General features: G+C 43.8%; 1 protein-coding gene across 3 annotated transcripts in view; it reads right to left on the bottom strand.

Moving 5' to 3' along the window:
- Positions 1–26397, bottom strand: part of abhd3 (abhydrolase domain containing 3, phospholipase) — a 70931-nt gene that overhangs the window by 12536 nt on the left and 31998 nt on the right. For all 3 annotated transcript variants that reach the window (XM_078217052.1, XM_078217054.1, XM_078217053.1), the window contains exons 4-8: positions 20654–20699; positions 14579–14691; positions 13272–13445; positions 5327–5375; positions 5057–5222 (exon numbers count right to left, since the gene is read on the bottom strand). In XM_078217052.1, coding sequence (XP_078073178.1) covers positions 5057–5222; positions 5327–5375; positions 13272–13445; positions 14579–14691; positions 20654–20699 — 548 coding nt within the window. The remainder of the gene's footprint in view (positions 1–5056; positions 5223–5326; positions 5376–13271; positions 13446–14578; positions 14692–20653; positions 20700–26397) is intronic.

Here is a 26397-nt window from a genome sequence, read left to right as displayed (position 1 = left end):
CAGATGGCATATTCAAAGATACTTCACACTGAAGAAACCGCTGATTGGTAAAATACATTCAAAAAATGTAAATCCCCCTCAATTTATTGTAAGCACTTATCCACTTGCCACATCAAAGGCTGATAATCTTTTAATGACCTCTTAAAACTGTCAATCAAAATGTGAATGCAGTCCCCTGCTGAGATAAATTGCACGAGCTTGCTGGGCAGAGTGGGGACCTTCCTCTCTGTCCTAATAATGTCCAGCTGTCAGCTTCAGGGATGAATTCCCTGTGATCCCATTCTGTCTGCAGAATACCAGCAGGGCAGCACTTCTGATTATTCTTTATTCCTCTTGGAGTCAGGGCATTTAAATGTTTTGCTGGGGCTGGCACCATATTGGTACCATGCGATGCTATCGCTCTGAGTTTCCTCCATATGCTCACCAATCTGCTCCTCAGAATATACAGAGTAATTTTTGCTCATATGCAACAAAGCCCTTGCTTCCACACTAAAAATGCATTCTCAGATGACTGAGGAGTCCAATGCGTGACCTACAATTGGAGCAGCAGTTGGGTGGGATGCCTGGATTGCCACATACTCCTTTCACTGTCGACACTTAGCTTCAGCTTGCTCTCGGCGATGAAGCTCGAGGTGTTCTGCTCCTTCCAGGATGCTTTTTCTCTTCTTCGGGCAGTCTTGGCAAGGGATTCTCAGGTGTCGGAGGGAATGTTGCACTTTTTTAGGGAGGCTTTGAGGGTATCCTTGAAGCCTGTCCTCTGATCTCCTGGGGCTCTCTTGCTGAAGCGATTGTTTTGGGAGTCTCGTGTCAGGCATGTGACCGATGTGGCCTGCCCAGTGGAACTGATTGAGTGTAGTCAATGCTTCGATGCTGGGGATGTTGGCCTGAGTGAGGACACTGGAGTTGGTGCATCTATCCTTCCAATGGATTTGCAGGACCTTGAGGAAGCAGTGCGAGTGGTACTTCTCCAGAATGATAGGTAGTGGAAAAGGTATTGTTAGGAGTGGAGGACTAACTGCCAGAATGCAGAGATAGTTTGCAAAGATGGTGTTCCAGCAACACTAATGTCATCAAGAAAGTGCAGGTTTAGCAATTCCTAACACGAAGAACATACGTGACAAGCAAAATAAACTAAGCTCCAGCAGCCCAGAAAGGTTACAAGCAGCACTTTTAGTTTTTACTACCTCTAGCAAGTGAGCGACCTCAGTGATATTTCTTTTTGGGGTGACAACCCAGCATTGAAGGATGCAAAATGGCTCCTGCTCTGCCCAAGACCACAAGAAACTACAAAGGGTTGTGAATGAAGCTCAGTCCATCACGCAAACCAACCTCCCATCCATTGACTCTGACTACACCTCCCGCAGCCTCGGAAAATTAGCCAGCATAATTAAGGACCTCACACATCCCGGACATACTCTCTTCCACCTTCTTCTGTTATGAAAAAAATACAAAGATCACATACCAACTGAGCCAAGAACAGCTCCTTCCCTGCTGCCATCAGACTTCTGAATGGATCTACCTCGCACTAAGTTGATTTTCTCTGCACACTAACTTTGACTGTAACACTACATTCTGCACTCTCTCCTTTCCTTCTCTATGAATGGGATGCTTTGTCTGTATAGCATGCAAGAAACAATACTTTTCATTGTATACTAATACATGTGACAATAATAAATCAAATCAAAATGAATGTTGTTAGTTGTCTACATTTGTCCTGTGCATTTGTGATTACTCCATGTGCTGTCAAATCCAAGTGTCACTACCTCCTCGTGAGCACTTCTTTCTCCGTCTGCCTTTCTCTCATCAGGCCTGGCTTCATCTCTATCTTAACTATTGCTGCAAAATGGAAATCACGATCTAATTTCAAGCTGTTTTCAGCTAATCTCAATCATAGCTATTTATTATTCTTGCTTTAAATTATGTCTGTCAAAATTCTGATACAGTATGTTGCTTGCAATTTAAGTATACGATGTTAAATCCTTTAATTGTTTGATAAAAGCAAAGTACTGCGGATGCTGGAATCTGAAACAAAAACAGAAAATGTTGAAACATCTCAGCAGGTCTGAAAGCATCTGTGGAGAGAGAATAGAGCCAGCGTTTCAAGGCAGGATGACTCTTTGTCAGACAAGATGACAAATTGGAATAGGATGAGGTTTATACTGATGAAGAGCCATCTAGACTTGAAATGTTGGCTCTATTCTCTCCCCACAGATGCTGTCAGACCTGCTGAGATTTTCCAGCATTTTCTGTTTTTGTTGTATGAGGTTTATACTGTTGGGGGAGGGGGGGGGGATGCTGTGGGGGCAGGAATAGGGGGCCAGCAGTTGGTGGAGATGGGGTAGATTTACAATGATGTCAGGGACAAAAAGACAAAGGGAATGTAAATGGTGAACATGGGAGTCAGGCAAGCAAAACAATTATATACATTCCAGCAACATTGATCCCTCAAAGTGGCAATGATTGTTCCCCTTGTGTGCAGCCTTCACATCCACCAGAGTATTATGGAGCTGCAGAACTGGATAAGGTATAGGATCCCCTTGGAAATGTGACCATGGAACACTCATAGAGGTGAAGCCTCAGGACCCATATAATTTTAGTAATGTACACACTGAACATTCACCCTCTTGGCCAGGCCAAACCACGCAATCTTGAAGTTCAGGTCATGGCAATCCCAGCGCTTCAGCTGAAAGCAGAATATCCAGTCACCTGACCAAAGCTGTCGGCAGTTGGTCATGTGAGTTGGGGTAAGGGAAATGTGGTGAACATTCATGCGCACTCCCATATTGGGCATCATTTGAAGGGCTCGGAGTCTGCAGCATGCACAGTTGGCCTTGAGGTTGTAATTGCAGACGATTCCTTCACAAGCAATGGACCTTCACAAACAAATGCTGACTCTTACATCTCTCTCTTTGATAGTGTTGTTTATAGGCAAGACAGAAGAAGGAGAAAATGCAAATAAGGCACCTGGTTCACCAAAGGAAGGAACCAAACCCTCAAGACCAAGGGGCAGCAGGTCCTCCTCAGGGTGTAAAGGATGATCCTCGGAGAGCCATCACATATATGTGCCTCGCTCGACCCCAGGTGTATAGATGTTGCATGTGTTACTTGCAGATGAGCAAGAACCAGTGTCACTGATGCCTGCACGTGTCGAGGGATCTGGTCACTCATATTTTCCATATTCTGCAGGGTTTGGTGTCAGAGGAACTGGGAGGACACCCATTATGTGGAGATGCCGGTGTTGGACTGGGGTAAACACAATAAGAAGTCTCACAACACCAGGTTAAAGGACTTTAACCTGATGTTGTGAGACTTCTTACTGTGAGGACACCCATTACCAGTGGCAGTGAAAGTAAACGCTGCACTCAACTTCTACAACAGTGGCTCCTTCCAGGGCTCCACTGGAGACTTCTGTAAGATCTCCAAAGCATCGACCCACAAATGCATCCAGGAGTTCACAGATTCCGCTTTACAAAGGCCACAATTTTGTGAACTTCAACAGAGCTCAAGCAAACCAAGACGCAAGAGCACTGAGATTTGATGAGATTTCTGTATTTTCACAGGTGCAGGGTGACATTGCCTGCACTCACGTGGTTACTAAAGCTCCCTGGCAGCAAACAGTCCAGTACGTCAACTGCAAAGGCTTCCATTCACTTAGTGTGCAGCTGATAATATAGGATCATAACAAATGTATCATGCAGGTTTGTGCCTAATATCCTGGAAGTGTCCACAATTTTTGTATCTTGACTCATTCACAGATCCCTCACATTTTCAAGGGACGACACCAGATAGAGTCATAGAGGTTTACAGCATGGAAACAGGCCCTTCGGCCCAACTTGTCCATGCCGCCTTTTTTAAAAAAAAACCCTAAGCTAATCCCAATTGCCCGCATTTGGCCCATATCCCTTTATACCCATCGTACCCATGTAACTATCTAAATGCTTTTTAAAAGATAAAATTGTACCCACCTCTACTACTACCTCTGGCAGCTTGTTCCAGACACTCACCACCCTCTGTGTGAAACAATTGCCCCTCTGGACACTTTTGTATCTCTCCCCTCTCACCTTAAACCTATGCCCTCGAGTTTTAGACTCCCCTACCTTTGGGAAAAGATATTGACTATCTACCTTGTCTATGCCCCTCATTATTTTATAGACCTCTATAAGGTCACCCCTCAGCCTCCTGCGCTCCAGAGAAAAAAGTCCCAGTCTATTCAGCCTCTCCTTATAACTCAATCCATCAAGTAGCATCTTAGTAAATCTTTTCTGCAAAAGATTGCGGGGTTAGCTCCCAGGGGACCCGGGTTGTCTGTAAAGGACATGGCTAATGATGCCTGTGTGGTGGCCTCAGACACCTGCTGAGAGAAGGTTCATGGTGAAACCCAGACTTTGGTGGAACCCACCCTAGGGATACTTGAAAATGCAGTTCCAATGCGTGGACAGATCTAGCGGAGGACTCCAGTACACTCCCGAGAGGGTGTCATGCATCATCGTGGCTTGCTGCGTGTCACACAATCCAGCAGTGCAAAGGGATGATGATTTGTCAAATGACAAGATGCAAGAGTTACATGAGGATGAGGACATTGAAAGGGTGAATACTGATGGAAAAAATTACTTAATATTTCTGCTATCACTGCCTGTGATTTTATTATGTTCATCTCTTAGGGGCATTATTACAGCCTCAACTTTCTTTTCTTTAGCTATATAGCTGTAGAATATTTCCTTTTATGTTACAAGCTCTGTTTGTGTCAACACCTTGAGGTAAACACAAGTTAAGGAGGATGTAAATTTTAATTTTATTGAGTAACGTCTCGAGTGATTAACTTTGATCTCATATCCAACAAAGCCATTTGCCCTTGCATATGACCCCCCTTCCCCCACCCCAAAGCTCCATAGTATGCAGCTAAGCACTCCACAAAGATGAAATGTTTGCAGTCTTGACCAAGGAAAACCTGAGTGTGAAGATAAGCGGAGAATGGATTTTGAAGGTTGTTCTCCTGTCAGCTCAAAACTATAGATTCAAAGATTCAGAAGCCACTAAATAAAAAATATAAACTTACCATGACCTGGTGAGAAGACATCATCTAAAGCATTCAAACACAAGACAGGAATTTCAATGGACTTTAGTTTGTGGCAAGGACTTGCATCTCTGTAATAATCGGCAATTGTTTTGTAACCAAACATCACTGCTGTAAACCGTTCATCAAATTCTCGGATAGTTTTAGCCTATATTGAAACAAGGTAAGCAAGCATCAAATGAAAGCAACACACATTTACCATATCCAAACTTATTTCCAAAATGGACAAAAAGTAATGAAGGAACTATTTACCTTCAGGACGTAATCAATGTCAAATAATTTTTCCAAGACATGTCTGTGCCTATAATGCAAAAAGAAACTATAGACATTTTCGAAACATAGTATACATAAAAAACCTGAAGTAAATGTTTAGTAATTTAAAGATTGTGGGTAGGTGGGGAAAGGGAAGAAAGCATTATAATCGGCCTTAACTTCTCTCAACTAAGGTGGGGAAAGATAATCATGATGTGGAGGTGCCGGCGTTGGACTGGGGTAAACACAGTAAAAAGTTTAACAACACCAGGTTAAAGTCCAACAGGTTTATTTGGTAGCAAAAGCCACACAACTGTGTGACTTTTGCTACCAAATAAACCTGTTGGACTTTAACCTGGTGCTGTTAAACGTTTTACTACCGAAAGATAATCAGCCAGGGTCCTAGCTCATGAGCGTTGCCTAGAATGCATGCGGTTGGATGTCAGGTAAGAACAAAATTTGGTTGCAATCCCCCTTCAGTCAAGTAGCTCATTGCTACTCACCATCTAGGCTCTCAAGTGATGAATGGATACTTGGACAAAGTACCAGGAGGTGGCTGGTACCATTGAACCAAATTTCAGCACAAGCCATCGCTTTTAAGGAGAGAAGGAGTAAACAAGAAAAAAAATGTTAAAAATTGTCTAGGTCTCAAAGATTCTAAAATAGTTTGTAAGCAATTGATTTTATTTGGTATAATTAAATAGTTGCGTTTATTTGTTGGAAGCGCACAGGCAATTGCCAATCTTTATGCTGATTAAAAAGAATGATGCTTTAGATCCACACTGACCTAAATGTAGGCAAAAAATCAAATTAAACACAGGCACTCACTTCATACAGAAACTACCTGCATCTTGCAGATGCTGATTCCAAGGGGAAATTTCCTTTAATTAGAGGCTTTCAAAGTCAGCTGCTCCTTTAGTCAATATATTCTCAGTAAATATTCTATCCAATGCGTAGAAGATATGAATACTATTAACATTAAAATCTGAATGCTATTTCATTATCATAAGCATATTAGAAATCATAGAATGATAGATCCCAGAATCCTACAGTGCAGAAGGAGGCCATTCGGCCCATTGAGTCTGCACCCACCACTATCCCACCTTTGCTCTATCCCCATAACCTCATGTTATTTACCCTAGCTAGTCCCCTGATACTCAGGGGCAGTTTGGTATTGCCAATCCACTTAACCTGAACATCTTTGGACTGTGGGAGGAAACCGGAGCACCCAGAGGAAACCCACGCAGACATGGGGAGAACGTGCAGACTCTGCACATGATAATTTGGAAACAGCACTGTGGTTTTCATGTTGGTGTTCTGCAGAAGCAACTCAGCTAGTCCTCACCCCCGCCTTTCTCCTGTAGTCCTATTTTTCTTCTCTTCAGTTGATTACCTAATTCCCTTTTGAACATCATGATTGAATCTGCTTCCACCACATTCTCAGAGCAGTCCATTCTCGATCCCAATCACTCATAAGAACTTAAGACAGAAGCAATAGGCTGTGGAGAAAATCAAGCCTGTTCTGGCTTTCAAAAGGATTATGGCTGAATTTAGCTTCAACTCCACTTTCCTACCTGTTCCCCAAATCCCTTAATTTTCTGAGACCTAAAATCCATCTAGTTTAGCCTGAAATAGATTGAGCAATGCCACACCCACATCCCTCTAAGATAGAAAATTCCAAGGATTCACAATCCTTTGAGTGAAGAAATTTCTTCTCATCTATGTCCTAAATGATCACTCTCTTAATCTAAGACTGTGCCCCTGTGTTCCAGATTCCCAGCCAGGTGAAGTAACCTTTCAGTATCTGAGCTGTAAGGCTTCTTCAGAATTTTGTATGTTTCAATGAGATCGTCTCTCCTTTTATACTCAATTTACTTAACCTCTCATCACAGGAAAACCCTCTCAACCTAGGGATTAATCTAGTGATTTAGAAGTTACCGGCACCATTCCAGAAGTGGCCATTTTAAAACTTCTGCAAATTTCGTGAAGGTGGCTGTGTTTTGGAAGTTTTAGCTCACACTTGCAGAGTGAAGGAATAAACCATGGATTGAAGTGGAAGGAGTATAAAAGTTGGGTAAAAAGGGCGTTGCCTCCCTTATAGTTCAGATCTGAGTTAAATCAGTGTTTACAAAGTGAGCGATGACAGTGCTGTGATTAGAAAGGTAAGTGATCATTAAATAATTTGGTTGCCCCACTACTTATTACAACTGGCAAACTAACAAATAAAAGAACAGTACTGCTGCAAAAGTCTTCAGATGCATTAGAATATAATATCCACTGGTTAAAATGCTTTTCTGAATTGTGCAATATTGAAAGGCTAGCGCTGTGTTAGTTCCAGAACTAACTCTTTGAACTCTTATTGCTTTCATTCATTTTGGGCATATCAGCTTGGCCATCTGTTTGGCTGTTTAAAAGCTTTGACAGATGTATAAGCCATTGACTGTCTTCAAAAGCACAATAGATTCTATACTACAGAATAAGTCTCAAACAGGAAATGTCTCGGGCCTTTGCACTGATGGCCACTTTCATGGCCTCAAAGATGGAAGAAGGCTGCAGCAGCAAGGTGGTCCCAGTCATAGTGGCTCGACACATTACTGAAATCTGACCACTAACCTGTCATGATCATCTCGATAATGATGGCACCCCAACATCCCCACATTAAACAAAGACAGAATAAGGCTTCTCCCAGGGTCCATGTACCAAATCGTGTGGCAATGGAGATTTGGCAATGGTGACAGGACTGTGAATCTGAGAGTCTGAGTCAAGAATTTGGACACAGGCAACAAAAGCCCTTTGGACACCTCTGTTGGGAAATGTGAGTGAACTGTCCTCTGCTGAGCCCAAATGGGAAGGGGTAGGGACTAGAAAAGGTGCCCTAAAAATAGGCTGTCCCATTTTCTCGTGGCTGGGGAACCACATCAAAGAGCAAAGAACAAAGAAAATTACAGCACAGGAACAGGCCCTTCGGCTCTCCAAGCCTGCACCGACCATGCTGCCCGACTGAACTAAAACCCCCTACCCGTCCAGGGACCATATCCCTCTATTCCCATCCTATTCATGTACTTGCCAAGACACCCCTTAAGAGTCACTATCATATCCGCTTCCACTACCCCCCCACCCCGCCCCCCGCCAGCAACGAGTTCCAGGCACCCACTACTCTGTGTAAAAAATCTGCCTCGTACATCTTCTTTAAACCTCGCCCATCACAGCTTAAACCTATGCTCCCTAGTAATTGACTCTTCCACCCTGGGAAAAAAGCTTCTGACTATCCACTCTGTTCATGTTTCTCATAATCTTGTAGACTTCTATCAAGTCTCCCCTCAACCTCCATCACTCCAGTGAGAACAAACCAAGTTTCTCCAACCTCTCATCATAGCTAATGCCCTCCATACCAGGCAACATCCTGGTAAATCTTTTCTGTACCCTCTCCAAAGCCTCCATATCCTTCTGGTAGTGTGGCGACCAGAATTGAACACTGTATTCCAAGTGTGGCCTAACTAAGATTCTATAAAGCTGAAACATGACTTGCCAATTTTTAAACTCAATACCCTGGCCGATGAAGGCAAGCATGCCATATGCCTTCTTGACTACCTTCTCCACCTGCATTGCCACTTTCAGTGACCTGTGTACCTGTACACCCAGATCCCTTTGCCTATCAATACTCTTAAGGGTTCTGCCATTTACTGTATATTTCCTATCTGTATTAGACCTTCCAAAATGCATTACCTCACATTTGTCTGGATTAAACTCCATCTGCCATCTCTCCGCCCAAGTCTCTAACTGATCTATATCCTGCTGTATCCTCTGATGGTCCCCATCTCTATCCTCAAATCCACCAACATTTGTGTCGTCCGCAAACTTACTAATCAATCCAGTTACATTTTCCTCCAAATCATTTATATATATTACAAACAGCAAAGGTCCCAGCATTGATCCCTGAGGAACATCACTTGTCACAGCCCTCCATTCAGAAATGCACCCTTCCACTGCTACCCTCTGTCTTCTTTGACCGAGCCATTTTTGTATCCACCTTGCCAGCTCACCTCTGATCGCATGCGACTTCACCTTCTGCACCGGTCTGCCATGAGGGACCTTGTCAAAGGCCTTACTGAAGTCCATGTAGACAACATCCACTGCCCTACGCTCATCAATCATCTTCGTCACTTCCTCGAAAAACTCGATCCTGAATGATTTCCATCTTCATGGTCAAAGAGAGAAATTTTGCAACTTGGAATATCAGAACACTCATGGCTAAGAGTCACTCGAGAGTGATCATCCAGAAAGAAGAATTGTAATTGTATCATGTGAGCTACTAGGACTCCAAACTGACATTGTTCACCCACTGAGACCTGCCTTCCTGAAGAGCAGCAGCTGAAGGAACAATCAGGGTGATACTTTCTACTGGAAAGAAAAGACTGACAGCGAGCCTCCTGTCCACTGAGTTGGTTTTGCCATCTGGAATAAGATCATGGATGCACTGCTCAAACTCCCCAATTGTATAAATGAAAGATTCGAGACACTTCACCTACAGCTCAGCTGTAATCAATATGCCATCATCATCACTGCTTATGTCCTGAGATAATAATATTAAGGAAAAATTCCATTCTAGAAACATAGAAACATAGAAAAACTACAGCACAAACAGGCTCTTTGGCTCACAAGTTGTGCCGAACACATCCCTACCTTCTAGACCTACCTATAACCCTCCATCCTATTAAGCTCCATGTACTCACCCAGGAGTCTCTTAAAAGACCCTATTGAGTTCGCCTCCACCACCACTGACGGCAGCCGACTCCACTCGCCCACCACCCTCTGTGTGAAAAACTTACCCCTAACATCTCCCCTGTACCTACCCCCCAGCACCTTAAACCTGTGTCCTCTCGTAGCAGACATTTCCACCCTGGGAAAAAGCCTCTGAGAGTCCACCCGATCTATGCCTCTCAACATCTTATACACCTCTATTAGGTCTCCTCTCATCCTTCGTCTCTCCAAGGAGAAAAGACCGAGCTCCCTCAGCCTATCCTCATAAGGCATGCCACTCAATCCAGGCAACATCCTTGTAAATCTCCTCTGCACCCTTTCAATCTTTTCCACATCCTTCCTATAGTGAGGCGACCAGAACTGAGCACAGTACTCCAAGTGGGGTCTGACGAGGGTCTTATATAGCTGCATCATTATCCCCAGACTCCTAAACTCAATCCCTCGATTGATAAAGGCCAGCACACCATACGCCTTCTTAACCACCTCCTCCACCTGCGGGGCCGATTTTTGAGTCCTATGGACCCGGACATCAAGGTCCTTCTGATCCTCTACAGTACTAAGAGTCTTTCCCTTTATATTGTACTCCTTCATCCCATTTGACCTACCAAAATGGACCACGACGCATTTATCTGGGTTGAAGTCCATCTGCCACTTCTCCGCCCAGTCTTGCATCCTATCTATGTCCCTCTGTAACTTCTGACATCCCTCCAGACTATCCACAACCCCACCAACCCATCCCTCCGCTTCCTCATCCAGTTCATTTATGGAAATGACAAACAGCAGGGGTCCCAGAACAGATCCCTGGGGCACACCACTGGTGACCGACCTCCATTTAGAAAAAGACCCATCTATCCCCACTCTCTGCCTCCTTTGGGCAATCTGCCTCCTTTGGGCAAGCCAGTTCTGGATCCACCGGGCAGCAGCCCCTTGGATCCCATGCCCTCTCACTTTTTCTAGAAGCCTTGCATGGGGGACCTTATTGAACGCCTTGCTAAAATCCATATAAACCACATCTACCGCCTTCCCTTTGTCAATGTGTTTAGTCACATTTTCGAAGAACTCCACCAGGCTCGTAAGGCACGATCTTCCCTTGACAAAGCCATGCTGAGTATTCTTGAGCATACTAAACCTCTCTAAATGCTCCCCATTCTGACCTTGAAGAAGTCCTCACTACCGTCCTAAAAGAAGAAAAAAAACCATTCTTCAGGAAGACGTTAATGCAAGATTTGGCCGTAACTCTGATAGCCGGAGAGGAACCATTGGGATAAATGGGGTGGAAAAGCCAATGCAAATACTATTCTCCTGCTGACAAAAGTACTTAGCATGGCTTCATTATAACAAACACCCTCTTCTGCCAGAAGGACAAATATAAAACCACATGGAGGCATTATCAGTTAAAGCACTGGCACATCCTGGATTATGCCATTCTTCATGCAATATGTCTTCATTGACTCAGCTTAGGTGAACCATGTCTTTGTGTTTCCATTGTGGATATCTCTAGCAGCTAGGTGAGCGGTTGCAGAGACCTTGGCTACACCTTGCTCATCCTCATCATGCTGTTCCTCCTCTTTCTCCTTCCTGCTCCTGCAGCTACAGTCCTCTTTGCTGTGTTATATGGTGCGAAGTGCTGCAGACCACCACTACCTTTGGACACCCTTGTTGTTTCATACTGAAGGACAATCCTTGTCCTGTCCAGTGACATTATAAAGAGACACTTAATGAGACCAGTTTTGTATTAGAGTTAAGAGTTATACGCTTGTACTGTTTCACTTTGTGACTAAATCTATAGCTGAGTAAAGATTAACTTCTGGTATCTTATTAACCAGCTGTCTGGAATTTAACACAAAGCGGAGCTACGAAAGCTGCTGAGATGGTTAACAGGAGGGAAGTACAGATCAATGTCAACAAAGTCCAAAGTAGCAGAAATCAGCTCCAAAAATGTTAAAGCACACTCTCATAACAAGTCCTTTGAGCAAAAACATTTCAATTAGGCAGGGTAACAGCTGCCGTAGGCTGGGAGCCTGTCAATTTCACAACCTTGTCAATCCTCAGTGCGTTCTTACTTTGCTAACATTGGCAGGTTTCAGTGAATTCAGGAACCTATTCTCTGGCGGTTAAAACCAGAAATCAGGGTTAAATTGTCAATCAACTGTCACTTTGCATATGATAATTTCCAACCTGTTCTGACTGGGCTTTCCTGAGCACCCTGAAATACGCACCAGTTAAATCTTGACGTCAGCGAGTTCATGACAGGTTTCCAACACGCTGTTATTTTTCTCCCTTCTTTAATCTCTCTCTCCCCATCCGCCCACCCCAATTGCACACACCACATCCACACTCTCATGCAAATTAACATTCTCCCCTGTGAAAATTCTTCAGATGTGTCTAATTACATATTTGCCTTTGCTTACAATATCAGGTGTGGCCAAAAATCTGTTATCATCACTAATCCCTTCTTGAGGATTCATGACAGCAGGAGAAATTAATGCATGCACTGAAATAATGTCCTTAAAGTACATGGAGAACTATTGAATATAATGATGTAAATCAAAGTGATGTGCTGAGTAATCTCTGTACCAAAGAGAGTCATAACTGGGGTCATCTGAAAGATCATCGTACAACTGTGCATAAAGTTCAGCTTCATTTCACAACAAGGGGAGGTAAAAATTACTGTTGACAATGTTATTGTATAAAACCTAACATGATTGTGACAAGATGTCCTCGCTGATAATTTAAAAGTAACATTGGAAGCTTTTATTAAAATATAAGCAAGCAGGTTTTGATAGAGATACATTCAACCTTCATACTACCAACAACATAAATTTCTGCCCTTTGGCCTCTAAGGTTTCACTGAACAATTGGGCAGTAAGAAGGATACCATAACATCTTGATATCATAGGCTCGCTTGGTTTCATTGACAACTTAAAACATAAAGATGACTGTTCTACTTTTAGACCAGAGAAAAGTGTTTCATGAACTGAACCCTTCTGTAATTCACCCAAAATGTTCATCCATTAACGATGGACTTGCATCTAATTCTAAAAGTTTTCCATGGCATTATTTTAAATTTAACATTTTACTGCATAATGATAGCAAGAAAAGCAATCCCACTCCAATAATTATAGGAAATGCCATTGTTATCAGTTATAGTGATACAAGCCTTCCCTGATCCTTAGATACCAACCTGTTGATGGAAGCTTGTAGACAATTGGTTAAGTAGTAATTAAACAATATCCAGTTAAGTGGTTTTTCAAGGGAAGCCGTGCACTCAAATACATCCCAGCCAACGGAGAAGACTACTGCTGCTTTCAGTGGGGTCTGCTGGCCAGTCTTACTCAGGTAATTCAACAGGAGCATTCTGTATCAGGCACGAAATGAAGATGCGCTTATTAAGTTGGCTTAACATTTCACTATTGTGCTACCTAAGCTTTAAGTAACACACTGGATTCCTATTTGAATTAGGCTAGAACAGTCAAATGAAGTGTTTAATGTGTCCCTGGTCGCAAGTGTACACTCATGTGTTTTGTCATGGATTGTAAGTGCCAGCTTCTTCACCAAAGTACTTCAAACATTGAGTTCTCAAACTCGTCTGAAAGTATTTCAGGAATCACTTTCCCTGATTAAGTGAAAATCCAAGGATAAGGTAACACTAGCTGACTTTCTACACATAGAATCATTGAATCCCTACAGTGCAGAAGGAGGCCATTTGGCCCATCAAGTCTGCACCCACTCTCTAAAAGAGCATTTTAACCAGGTCCACCACTGCCTATTCCTGTAACCCCACGCATTTACCATGGCTAATCCACCTAACCTAAACATCTTTGCATACTGAGGGGCAATTTACCATGGCCAAACCACCTAACCTGTACAACCTAGCAACCAATTCAGTGTGGTGTTAGCAGAAGGCTGGGAACAGATATATGTGTTCCATCCTCACCTCAGTGAGAGTATGGGAACCTATTCACATTTCCAGGAGACAATAGCACAATAGAAAAAAACATTGCATACAATTAGATGCGCATGCAACATTGCATGTTTTAACAAAAATGAATGAGCCAGGAACAGATTCATTTGTGTCCTAGTTGTGTAGATTTGCAGATGGTTTTTATTGCTGGCTGTGTTTAAACCTCTGACATTCTTTCATTATTCTGGCCAATACTCTCCATTCATCTCATTGCCTTTTGTGGGCCTGAATGTTTGTGAAATGGTTGCTGTCTTTTGTTGAGATAACAAAAATAAGCTGTTTTTCAAGATAATTCAATGCATTAAACAGTTAGTGATGCCTCAAATTACATGATAATGTACCAATGGATTCCTTCTCTACTTTTGCTGTTTCTTACTCTAAAATCTATGACCTTTTCTTCATCTACATTAAAATTCATCTGCAATTCCTTAAATATTCTGCTTTAATCTTATAAACTTTGAATTTCACCACGGATCCTGATACACTGTCAACTTGTTTCATTCTCATACTGATGATAAAGGACTTACCCCCCCATAGAGACTCCAGCAGCCATCAGTGGAGCTTCTGCAAAAGTTTTCTGCACATGTGAAATGACTGTTTCCAGATCTTCTGTGTTGGCTGCACAATATGTTCTGGGAGTCTAGAACCGGTCATACAAAGTGGCACAAGTAAGTAATGTGGATGATTACAATGCAGAAAGCAAAATCAATTGTTACCAAGTACAAAACCTCAAGTTTTGCAAGTTCAGAATTCTCTGAGTTGGAGAGATGAAACAGGAATTTAAAAATTAAATTCTCTGTAGAGAAAAATTACAATTTTCAAATTAATGGTTGGGATTGTGCTATTGAATCAGGATCACTTTTCATGTTATATTTGCACATCAGCGACCAAAATGAAGCTTTACGTTTAGTGGATTTGCCATTACCGTGGTGTACTGGGTATTTTTGCTATAATTAGAAGTTTTCTGGTTTTATTGGCCTAGAAATTCACTGATGCTGCACACATTTCACAATGCTCAGTGAGTCTCCAATTTGGCCAGCAGAAAGTGGACAATTATTATGAGTTGTATGAAGGCCGCTGGAGACAATGTGGAAGGCAAAAGATAGGAGGCCAGAGCATGTTCTTGAAAGCGATGCCAGAATCTTTACATTTTTAATTAAAATACCTAACATCTGTTTGAGGACCCCCCTCCTCAATATTAACTTACCCTGAGGCTGCCAGGGCTGAGATCATTCATGAAAATCAGCTTTACATGCAGGCTAACAGGCTATCCTAAAGGATCTTTTATAGGCTGCCACCAAAAAGTTTAGTTTCCTAAAAATACTTCTCTGAATGTGGAGCCAGGAAGAGCACCCCAGCACATTTAAATTAGGTCCTAAGGATGATGTTACTGGCATTGATCCTCTTAGTCACCTGTGTTAGATAGTGGTTCTGGATTGCACCTGTAGATGCTGTGGAACTTCCTTGCTCCTGATTTTCTCCATGAGGTGATCCAAGGAGGCATTTGAAAACTTAGGGACAGCCCTGCAATTTGGTTTAGAGATTCCCACTTTGAAGTTGGTTAAGAGCTACACATTGTAATGTTACATCCGAGAGTGGCACTTTTAAGAGCAACTTAAAGATGAATTTGTACCAATCTATGTACTCTTACCCATTCCACTTTCTCCGAAAGTAGAGAGCAACTTTTAAAACTGCAAGAGAAGTTGAACAACGTGCCTAATAAAAATGTGGGTTTTACAGTTTACAGTTGGAACAACAAGTTCACATCTGGATCCCACAGAAGGTACATGGCAACCAGTCAATGTGACAAGGATTTGTTCCAAGCCAAAGTCCTATGAAGTCATTACACACAAAGCGCAACAGTGAAATGTAACTGAGGCCAAATCAGATCCATTCCAGACCCTTAACCACTGTGCAGTCTTATTGCATCGAGGACAAGATCCCAAATGCATTCAGCAGCTGCATAAAGCGCTCATTAGGTCATAGTTAGAGTAGTGTGTGCAGTTCTGGTCACCACACTATTAGAAGGATGTGATTGCATTAGAAAGGATTCAGAAGAGATCCACCAGGATGTTGTCTGTGCTGGGAGTGTTTCAGCAACGAAGAGAGGCTGGTTGGGCTGGGGTTATTCTCCTTGGAGCAGGGAAGGCTGAGGGGGGACATGATTGAGGTGTACAAAATTATGAAGGACATAGATAGGAAGGAATCTTCCCCCTTAGTAGAGGGACCAATAACTAAGGGGCATAGATTTAAGGCAAGGGGCAGGAGATTTAGACGGGATTTGAGAAAAATACTTTTTCACCCAGAGAGTGGTGGGAACTCACTGCCTGAAAGGGTGGTAGAGGCGGGAACCCTCATAACATTTAAGAAGCATTTAGGTGAATGCTTGAAATGCCATAACATACAAAGCTGCAGACCAAGTGCTGGAAAATGGGATTAAGATAGCTACTTAATGGCCAACACAGAGACGATGGGCCGAAGGGCCTCTTTTGTGCTGTAAACTCTATCGCCAGAATATTACTGCCCCGCCCATCACAGAATCAGAGCGAGCGAAGGGCGGACAATGGAAATGTCCGTTGACCTCGGGTGGTATTTTCCGGGCTTGCTCGAGCGAGGCTGTAAAATCCACCCAATGGGTGGAATTCTCCCCCCAAAAAAACTAAGGGCAGAGTTCTTGCAAAAAATTTCTAAGTGTCAGAATGGTGAGAGCAATGGAGTGCTCCAAATCAGTCCTACAGGCATGCTCCGCACCGCAATTCTCCCACACTCCGTCACTTTTGGACAGTTGGGAGTTTTGCTTCAGTACTGGGCAGCGTTGGGGAGGGGGGGTTAGTATAGCTAAACACACCGGTGAGCCTGCTTCAGAGTGCTCGGGCTCTGTTGCATGAGGGCGCACCAATCTCAGTGCAATGGGAGCCCCACTCCCTCCCCTCCATGGCGACATGTTCCCCCATCCCCTCCCTGACAGAGGTCACCAGCATCAGGGCATTAAGTCCCTCCCAATGGGTCCCCCTGACTGACACCTCATCACAATTCCAACCTGCTCCCCTCGCAGCATGACCGCCATCATGATTCACCCCTGCACAATCCCCCATCAGACCCCCTCACCCCTGCATAGTCCTATCATTCCACTCCCCCAGCCTCCATTCAGGCCCCATCCACTTGGCAATGACCCTGGAACACTGGTCTTGCCCAACTGGCACTGCCAGTGGCCACTGTCAGGATTTGTCTGGTGGGCTCCGCCAAGGTGCCAGCTGGGCCCCAACATGTGGGCACTGCCTGATGGGCACTCCCGATATGCCCCTGACCATCCAGAGCCTTCAATGGCCTCCGAGCCCCCCTGGCTGTGACCTTCAGGCCAGATCTCCGCTAGTGGAGACCAGCAGTGAATTTCACTGTTATCACGTTGTGCACGAAGGCCGAGATTTCCGTGCACTGGGATTTGGATGATCCATGCATATTTAAATGCTACTTTCAATATACTAATGAGTCTTGTGCCCTTTCTGGGTATGATTTGGTTCCCGTCATTAGGAGAGGGGCAAACTTGCAAACAGTTTGGCGCCGGGTGTGAAATGGAGTTTTAGGCCAGCACAGGATCAGTACAATCTGCTAACAGTGCAGTGTTAGAGAATCGCCCGCTATTACTCTAATAGTAAATTGGGAAAGTTGTGAATGAGACCTCAATGCAGAGAAAATGGACAATTGTCCATTTCTCGAGGTGATATGATGGGTTGGACATCCCACCAATCACTAAAGTAAGGCCCAGAAATTAAAATCACCCAAGTTTCATGTTGGCAACATAACTGGGGGGTTACTCTTTGCACTTCTCCTTTCCACCTGATTCTCTCCTGGAGTTAAGATCAGGCTTTTAGTGTCTCAAAATTATGCTGTGCACATACTGAATAAACTATTATGTTTTAGGAAAATAAGTAATATTACTTTACAAAGAGTTCCACTCAAAAACTGATCCAGTGGCTCAACTGTGCAATAGAAAGGCAGTTGAGAATTTTATGATAAGAGATATTGGCAGGGGTCGTAGTTTATAATTTAATTGGAGGTGTTCCAAAGCTGCGCATTCTCATGCCTTCACAATAAAAATCATAACTGAGCATTATGTTGAAGTGTGGCAGAGCAGTACAAGTATTAAATGGAAACAAATTTCCAATTTTATCTTTTAAGTTTCCTTTGTACAATGCAGAATTACATAGAATACAAAACACAGAAACAGACCCTGGGTGGGATTATACAGCCTCACTCGAGCGAGACTGGAAATTCCCACCCGAGGTTAATGGAGATTTCCATTGTCGGACCCTCACCCACTCCGATTCTGTGGCGGGCGAGGTGGTAGTGTTCTAGCGCATATGTCTCCTCCCTCTTCATTCAACCCTGTTGGGATGTTGATGAAGGTTGGATCTTGTTCAGTGGGTACTAGCTACCTTACATATGTAAGCCCTCTGTGTTCCATTCCTGCGCTGTGGCAAGGTGATCTTAACAGAGGTCAGGGATTAAACCTAGGTGCAGTATCTTTTTCTTTTTTCGTGGGATGTGGGTGTCATTGACTGTGCCAACATTTAGTGCCCATTCCTAATTGCCCTTAAACTGAATGTCTGCTAGGCCATTTAAGAGGGTACGGGGAGGTAAACGAGCCAGATGGACTGTTTCAACAATGGTTTCATGGTCATCAGTAGACTTCTATTTCCAGATTTTTATTGAATTCATATTTCACCATCTGCTGTGGTGGGATTCGAACCCAGGTCCCCAAAGAATTACCAGTGACAGAACCACTGTGCCACTGTTTCACCAGAGCTGACTTACTTCACACGACTTATCAACTCAGTGACTGGAAAGTGTTCAACTTCCATTTTAAATCTGTAGCTCTTTCTATTGCAAAGTTAAGAATAGTTAACTTTTAAACACCAAAAAATTATTTTCAAGATTCCAAATGGCAGTTACAATCAATCCATACAGTATATTTGGTACAGGCACTTCCCCCTGAAGGGGCAGAGGTCTGGCCTCTGGCCTCATAATAATTAAAATCCCATTGGCTGAAACATTAAAGTGGGGTGAGCTGGCCAACCAGAGTTGGGTTCACTCCTGACATTGGTGACAGGATGCCCACCCTCAATGTATAATCCAGTCTGTATGTTTTGAGAAAGTGCGTTTGGGTGGATTTTTGCATATTTTTAAGTGCGATGTATCCCTGAAACACAATAGGCATTTTCAGACTATTATTTTCCATACATTTTCCATTTTTCCCCTCTGTATCTTTTCTATTCTTTTTAATCCTAGGAGATTACATGGCGGTTGGAACTGTCTGATTATGACGGCTAAGGCATTGTAAATCTGAAACAGGCTAGATAGGTCAGTTGTTCTTTTCCTGCATGTCATCTTGCTGGTGTAAAATGTTACTTTAGGACTCTTTGGGGTAAATTTTACAGAGAGCCCACCTGCCCTTAGGCCAATCGAGGCTCTGAAGTGGCCAATTAATGGCTGCAATAATACATGTGGCTGAGGTAGGCAGGGGAACATTGAATAGAATCATGGCATCCCTACAGTGCAGGAGGTTGTCATTTGGCCCATCGAGTCTGCACCGACCACAATCCCACCCAGGCCCTATTCCCGTAACCCCACATATTTATTCTGTTAATCCCCCTGACACTAAGGGTCAATTAAGCATGGCCAATCAATCTAACCCGCACATCTTTGGACTGTGGGAGGAAACTAGCGCACCCACAGGAAACCCACGCACACACGGGGAGAATGTGCAAACTCCACACAGACACTGACCCGAGGCTGGAATTGAACCCTGTCCTTGTGAAGCAGCAATGCTAACCACTGTGCCGCCTGACTAAAGGCATGCTGGAAGGTGGGGCACTTCCTTTAGGGGCAGGGGGGGGGGGATCGCCTGTGCCCACTGCACCTCTCTTTGTGCCAATCCATTGGCCTCTAGAACCCAACCCCAACCCGCCCCTCCCCACTCACTGGGGTCACAAAAATATCCCTGTACAAAATGCCCGGATTTACCTGAAGTCCAGGATCCATCTTTAGTTCTTCTCGTGACTGCTTGTAGTCCCAATGGTGCCCACTATGTGTTCTGATGCTACTGGGACTGCAGAGCTGCTGGCCAATCAGATTGACTGGGAAGCTTTTAAGGGTGGGACGTCCTGTCCCCGAATGGCAGAAGTTCCAATCTTAACCCATTAAGACCACCCCCAGCATGTTATCACTGAGGGGCAGCCAGATTTTAAATTGGTGTGGTTCCGACTTACTTTTCACCTGTGGGGAAGGGGGGCAGAGGGGGTAGGAAGGGCTGGATGTAGATGAGGAATACATCCCCTGCAAAATTCACCCTTTAAAGTTAGTTAAAGTTAATGTTGCACTTTATGGGGCAATCTGTGTAGAGGAGAGGAGAGAATGCAGCAAACTGTTTTATTTTTCCACAGTTCATGTTTAAATTTCCAGTGCACATTCTTGGCCGTTGAGGGTTCTTCCTAGTATTAATGTGCAGGAAGATTGCCCCAAATTTGTGAACCCTTTCCATAAGCTTTAGATATACAGCGATAAACAGTTCCCACAATTTTATGGACCAAAAAAAAACTTACCAAAAGTTTTTCTCCAGAAACTCCTCTGTTGTTGAATACAACACACCTAAAAGAAATCAAAAAATATTCTTCAACGCGTTCCACCAATATTTAATTCTAACTTCTAAAAATACTAGAATATTTCTGAGGGCGAGGTTTATGCAGAGTCAACAGTTGCACTGAGGCAAGGAAAGGTGGCTGGCAAGTACACGAAGGTCCCGTGTAAATGTTTGGAAAGAGGTTTTGAAGAGAATTTTTATAGACAATGAAGATAAGTGTTTTTTGATGAGCTTCTAAAAACTGAATGGTTTATACTTGCTGACTTTACAGGTGGATTTTTGTTAGAAGGTTGTAAACATATCTTTTCTTTTCACCTGCCTAGAAAAATATTGAAAAGCTAATAAGTGTAACTTCCAATTTTGGCAGGGGTTTCTGTGGAAAGGGAAATTGGGTAGGGTGTATGGAATCCCGACAGTGTAGAAGAAGGCTATTCAGCTCATCAAGTCTGCACCACTGACAATCCCTATCCCTGTAACCCCACATATTCACCTGACACTAAGAATCGATTTAGAATGGCCAATCAATCTAACCTATACATCTTTGATGGGTGGGAGAAAACTGGAGCACCCGGAGGAAACCGACGCAAACACAGGGAGAACGTGTAAACTCCACACAGACTGTGACCTGAGGCCGGAATTGAACCTGGGTCCCTGGCGTTGTGAGGGCAGCAGTGCTAAACACTGTGCCACCGTGCCACAGGAAACTGATCTGCTATCACTACTCTGCACATCCACCAAACTTGAAAGTTCCATCCAATGTTATACTTTGTTTCTGATGCTACATCTAAAAAAAATTTCAAAATGATCGCAACTTCTTCTAATACATCTTTACACCTGCAATGATTTTCTATCCATAGTCGAGAGCGTAGAAATGGTAGAGCTCCAAATAGCTCTATAAAACATTTTTACAAGCATTCCAAACAGAGATGGGTAAATTTAATGACAATTTCGAAGCAGAAGTCATTTCTGCCAGTTTTCTCCCGTAGATAAATTTGTTTTTAAATCACTTGTATTTGGATGGGAGCTGTGGGAAGGGTTAGAGAACCCTGAGAGGAAGGGGCCTGCCCGTCGCAGACTGATATTGAAAAGTAGTCCTTTCGCAGGAAGTAGGCACCCTAGTTTGCAAATTCAGAAGCCAAGTGAGCTGCCCGGACATGATATTGTCACAGCTAACTCAATAGCATTCAGAAACAGCAAGCCCGCTGATAGCACTTTCCCTCATCTATGGACACTGAGGCATGCTTATCACTGGTTCCTGCTCAGAGCATGAAATTCAAAGGTTTGGGAATGGAATCTGGGATCTTCCTGGTTTTTATGGTTCAGTTGCTTATTGACTAATACTAATCAGGACAATTGTTTTGATGATGGTTTCACTGTGAGTTGATAATGAGAAAGGAGACTGAGTATAAACTCTAGAGGCAGCTTGGGCTCCTCTTGATGATGCTGCTTGTTAATTTTATTTGTCTGCTTTATGCCCTTGAGTAAAAAAAGACATTAGTGGCAGCAGAAACATCAATGCTGTGTTTTTCCTGCAAGAGTGACAGCACCTGACTAAAACAGCTGAATAGCAGGTGTCGAGATAGAGAATATTTTGCAATAAGATGTGACACACAACACCACAGGTGAGGCTGTGCAACAAAGCTGTGAATCAGCCTCTTAAGTTGTATTTATAAAAATCTTAGTGCCAGTCAAAGTATCTATAATCTTGGAATTTTTAGGTGTTTTTGGGGTCAAGTTGGATGAATGTATAGGGGAAAAGAATCAGTGCTCTGCAATTATTGATACTCACTTCAGGTATTTTCTGAAGCTGTTATTAAATTCCACCATGTCATGTGTATTCCACTCAGCGTATGACATGAACAAATAGATTAAACTAGCTGTGAAAGTAAAGAGGTTAACCCCCAGAGTTCATTCTTTTTAAGTCTATGGCCAGAATTATCCAGCCCCTCACATTGGTGGGATTATCTGGTCCCAGCGATTTGAACAGAGGTTTCAATGGCTCGCTGGCCCTGCCATGGTGGTGGGGAGAGGGTGGAGGGGTGGGGGGGGGGAGGTGGTGGTAGGGGCTAGAAAATTCCGGCCTATATTAGTAAAATTCCATAAAATTGATAGAGGATTGTATTTTACATTGAGGGTGGTGGTACCGTCCCCACACATAAAATCCAAGGCCCAACCTCTCTCCAGTTGGCTGATTGTCACTAACTGGCTTGAGGCAGGACGTCCCACCTCAGAGAGCTCAGAAAATGGCAGCTCTCCAGAACCAGCACTGCTACTGGGAGTTGTGGCCATTGCTAGTATTGCAGCGAGATCTGCAAGAAGGTGTGTTGTGTTGGAGCCAGGGCTGGAAGTAAGGCTCGGGGGTTACACTGGGGCCAGGCAGACAGTCCCCAGCAAGGCACCCCATTAAAAAAGCAAACCCCTTGCCTGCCACCAGCCATAAGACCATAAGACATAGGAGCAGAAGTAAGCCATTCAGCCCATCATGTCTGCTCTGCCATTCAGTGAGATCATGACTGATCTGATATAATCCTCAACTCCACTTTCCTGCCTTATCTCCATAACCCTTAATTTCCTTACTGATTAAAAATCTGCTTATCTCAGCGTTGAACATACCTAAAGACCCGACCTCTACAACTCTCTGCGGTAAGAATTCCACAGATGCACTACCCTCTGAGTGAAGAAATTCCTCCTCATCTCTGTTTTAAATGGGCGACCCCTTACTTTGAAATTATGCCCTCTCCCTCTCAAGGAGAAAGTCCTTGGGCTGGAAACTTGGCATGGCCCTTTCCTGCTGATAGTTAAATCCCACTGAAGGTGGGATGAGGCACTTAAGTGGGCTTTAATTGGCCCAGTGCCTCCCCACCAGTGGCAAAATTGGGATGGGGGCAGGCATGGGCAGGTAGGTGGTGGGCACAGTATTTTAGAGGACCACCACCACAAATAGAAGGGGCTCAACCATTTTACACTATTTCACAAAGTCAAAATTACTCGCAACTTATTTTCATTGAAAGAGTGTAATGTCTATAATCATGCAAAAGTATCTTATCTTCTAAGATAAGATATCTTATCTTTTAAGAAACATTTTCCATATTTCACTCTGGAATTAGGTAGCTCGAGTCAGGAAATTTCCTGGCTTAGTGCACTTGCCTCAGGGAAAGAGATAGGTGCGGGTGAGGATGGTGCCCTCTGCCCATGGTTGCAGATTGGAATCACATGTCGTGGCTGTTGGATGCCAAGGCAAACTGTTTAAAAGTTCCATCTCACTGCATTATGACATCATCCCAGTTGTTCTCTTAAATAGTATGCCCTCTAGTCCTCACCCATCACATTCCCTTACCCCCACCCACTCCAACCCATGCTCTATCTATGCCAACTCCATGGACCCTTATAGCTTCCATGCCAACCCTTGCCAACCCATGCCCACCACCTATCATTGTTTGCCATTTCACACCCTCCATGCCAACTCACCCAATATCCACCATGGGCAGATCTCAGGAACCATGTTGAGATTAAATTAAATCAAGATCTAAATATCTATTACAGTTTTCACAATATTAAACAAACATTTCCATTTAGAAAAGCCCATTCAAAACTTTAAAGGCCCCTCAAGCACTTATTCCCTTATCAAAAGAAGCAGATTTGTATTAATAACCCTATCTCAAAGTCAGCTAATGCTTTAAGAACCTTTTGAGCTGTCAATCAAACTATGAAATTACAACCCTCCCACCCCTGCTGAATAATTGCAGGTTATGGAAAACAGCCACCTATTAATAATGGTATAAAGATAGCCCTAGGGGGCAATGTCAACAAACAGCTACTGTAACTGCTAGAACAGATTTTCTTCAACTTTCACTGAGACCAGTAGGTTTTCTTTCAATTTTTGAAAAGGCTGGGCCTTTAAATAACTTGACAGCTCTACATATCTTATCCACCATTCATGAGCATTTACATCCCTTCCGTGAATTTGTGGTTCCAACAATGGAGGGAAATAGGGCCTATTTGAAGTAGCACTGAGTTCAAATGGCCCTGCTGAGTTTAGGTTTCGCTCATGTGTGAATCATGCCTCGCCCTTCTTTCTCCTATCAATGAAAATGGGATCTGTCTGAAATGGGGCCGGACATTAGGATCTGGGTCCTGTCCATCATTTTTATAGGTCTGCAGAATCTCCACAACATCATGAAAATCTGGCCTGGATAGTATGAGGTACAACATTGCCACCTATATGTTGAGCATTTTGAGACTAACTGCAGTTGCGGGTGGCTCCGGTGGTGCTTTTCCCACTGGTCAGAATAGTAGGATTCCGTGCCCGATTCAGTGCTTTGAACCTCGTTAATTATGCACAGGTGAGTTCCTGTCCAGGTCACCTGGCGGGCTGGCAGCTGATTTGTCCACCTGCCATCAGCTGGCGGGCTGAAAGGACCCAGCGCCATATTTAAACACCAGTCCAGCACATTCATATCACTCTCTCCAGCCCACCTGTCTTCACCAGACCGTGCAGGATGTCAGCAATCCAGAGGAAAAAGGCTAGCAGCCTCAAGAAGAAGTCTGCACCTCGATTCAACCACTCTGCCCCTGAGCCCATCACCTGCGAGGCACCTATGCACCACTTGGACCATTGCATTGCATCCATTGTATCAGGAGCCTTCATGCGTCCCCTTCCTGTAAACAATGTGATATTCCTTTGCCCCCCACTTGTTTGTGAGCTTTTCATGCAGCCTTGTTGGGATCCAGCTTCTCTCCCCTCAGTCTTCCTTTTGTCTTCCCTTGTTTGTCTTCTTCATCCACCTCCTTGCCCCTCTGCCTACTATTGTGAACCCTCACCTGTTCCCCCCTCTCCTTGCACAGCCCTCCTTCCATGGTGGCCCCCTTGTCTTCACTGTAATTTCATGCTGGCATTGACACAAGATTGGAAAGCCTGACAAGGTACCAGCAGACAACTGATTTAATGAGCTTTCATGAAATGCAAATGAATACAAATGGCATTTACATCACCAGGCAACCGGACAACTGACCTGCCATTAACCTGCCTATGGGAGAATTGTTACGCAATTTTACATCAGGAAATTTCGGCTTTTTGGCTCTTGCTAGATTCTCTGCTTCCGTCAGCTACAAAATCCATCATGGGTGGGATGGGAGAATTCTGCTCCATGTGACAATAATGTCAGATCAAGTTGGGTGGCAGTTTTTACACACCGGGGATGATTCTCTGGCCCCGGACGATCATGCGCAGAATGCACTAGGGTTGCACAGGGTCGGAGAATCACACAAGAGGGACCTAGTACATTTAGCACCGGCGAGAACCCCCTTTGGGATTCTCTCAGCCCCTCTGCCCTGATATAATCTGATTTCCGTCCAGTGAGGGCAAGTCCCAAATTAGCATATTTAAATGTTCATAATGGGCGTGAGCCTGATTACATCACCTGTGAGAGGTTAGCGAAAATTGGAAGTAGCGATCTCGACGGCGACGTCCACAACTTCTAGGGTTTTGCTGCATCTCGAGTCCCCACCATCATTCAGGAACATTCTGCCCCTTGTCTTTGTGATGTACAGATATGAACTGCTTTCAGTAATTATTGATATCCAGTGTTGAGATCTAGGGGGCGATCTTGAGCCCGTTCTCTCTGTCCATGGGAATGGCGGTGGGATCTCAAGATCCAGTGAAACCCGAAAATTGTGAATCTCGCCAGCGAGATAACGATTTCCGAT

This window comes from Mustelus asterias, chromosome 7 (genome assembly GCF_964213995.1).
Source record: "Mustelus asterias chromosome 7, sMusAst1.hap1.1, whole genome shotgun sequence".
Classification (NCBI taxonomy): Eukaryota; Metazoa; Chordata; class Chondrichthyes; order Carcharhiniformes; family Triakidae; genus Mustelus; species Mustelus asterias.
The sequence above is the reverse complement of the archived record's forward strand: the minus strand, read 5'-3'. Positions and strand labels throughout refer to the sequence as shown.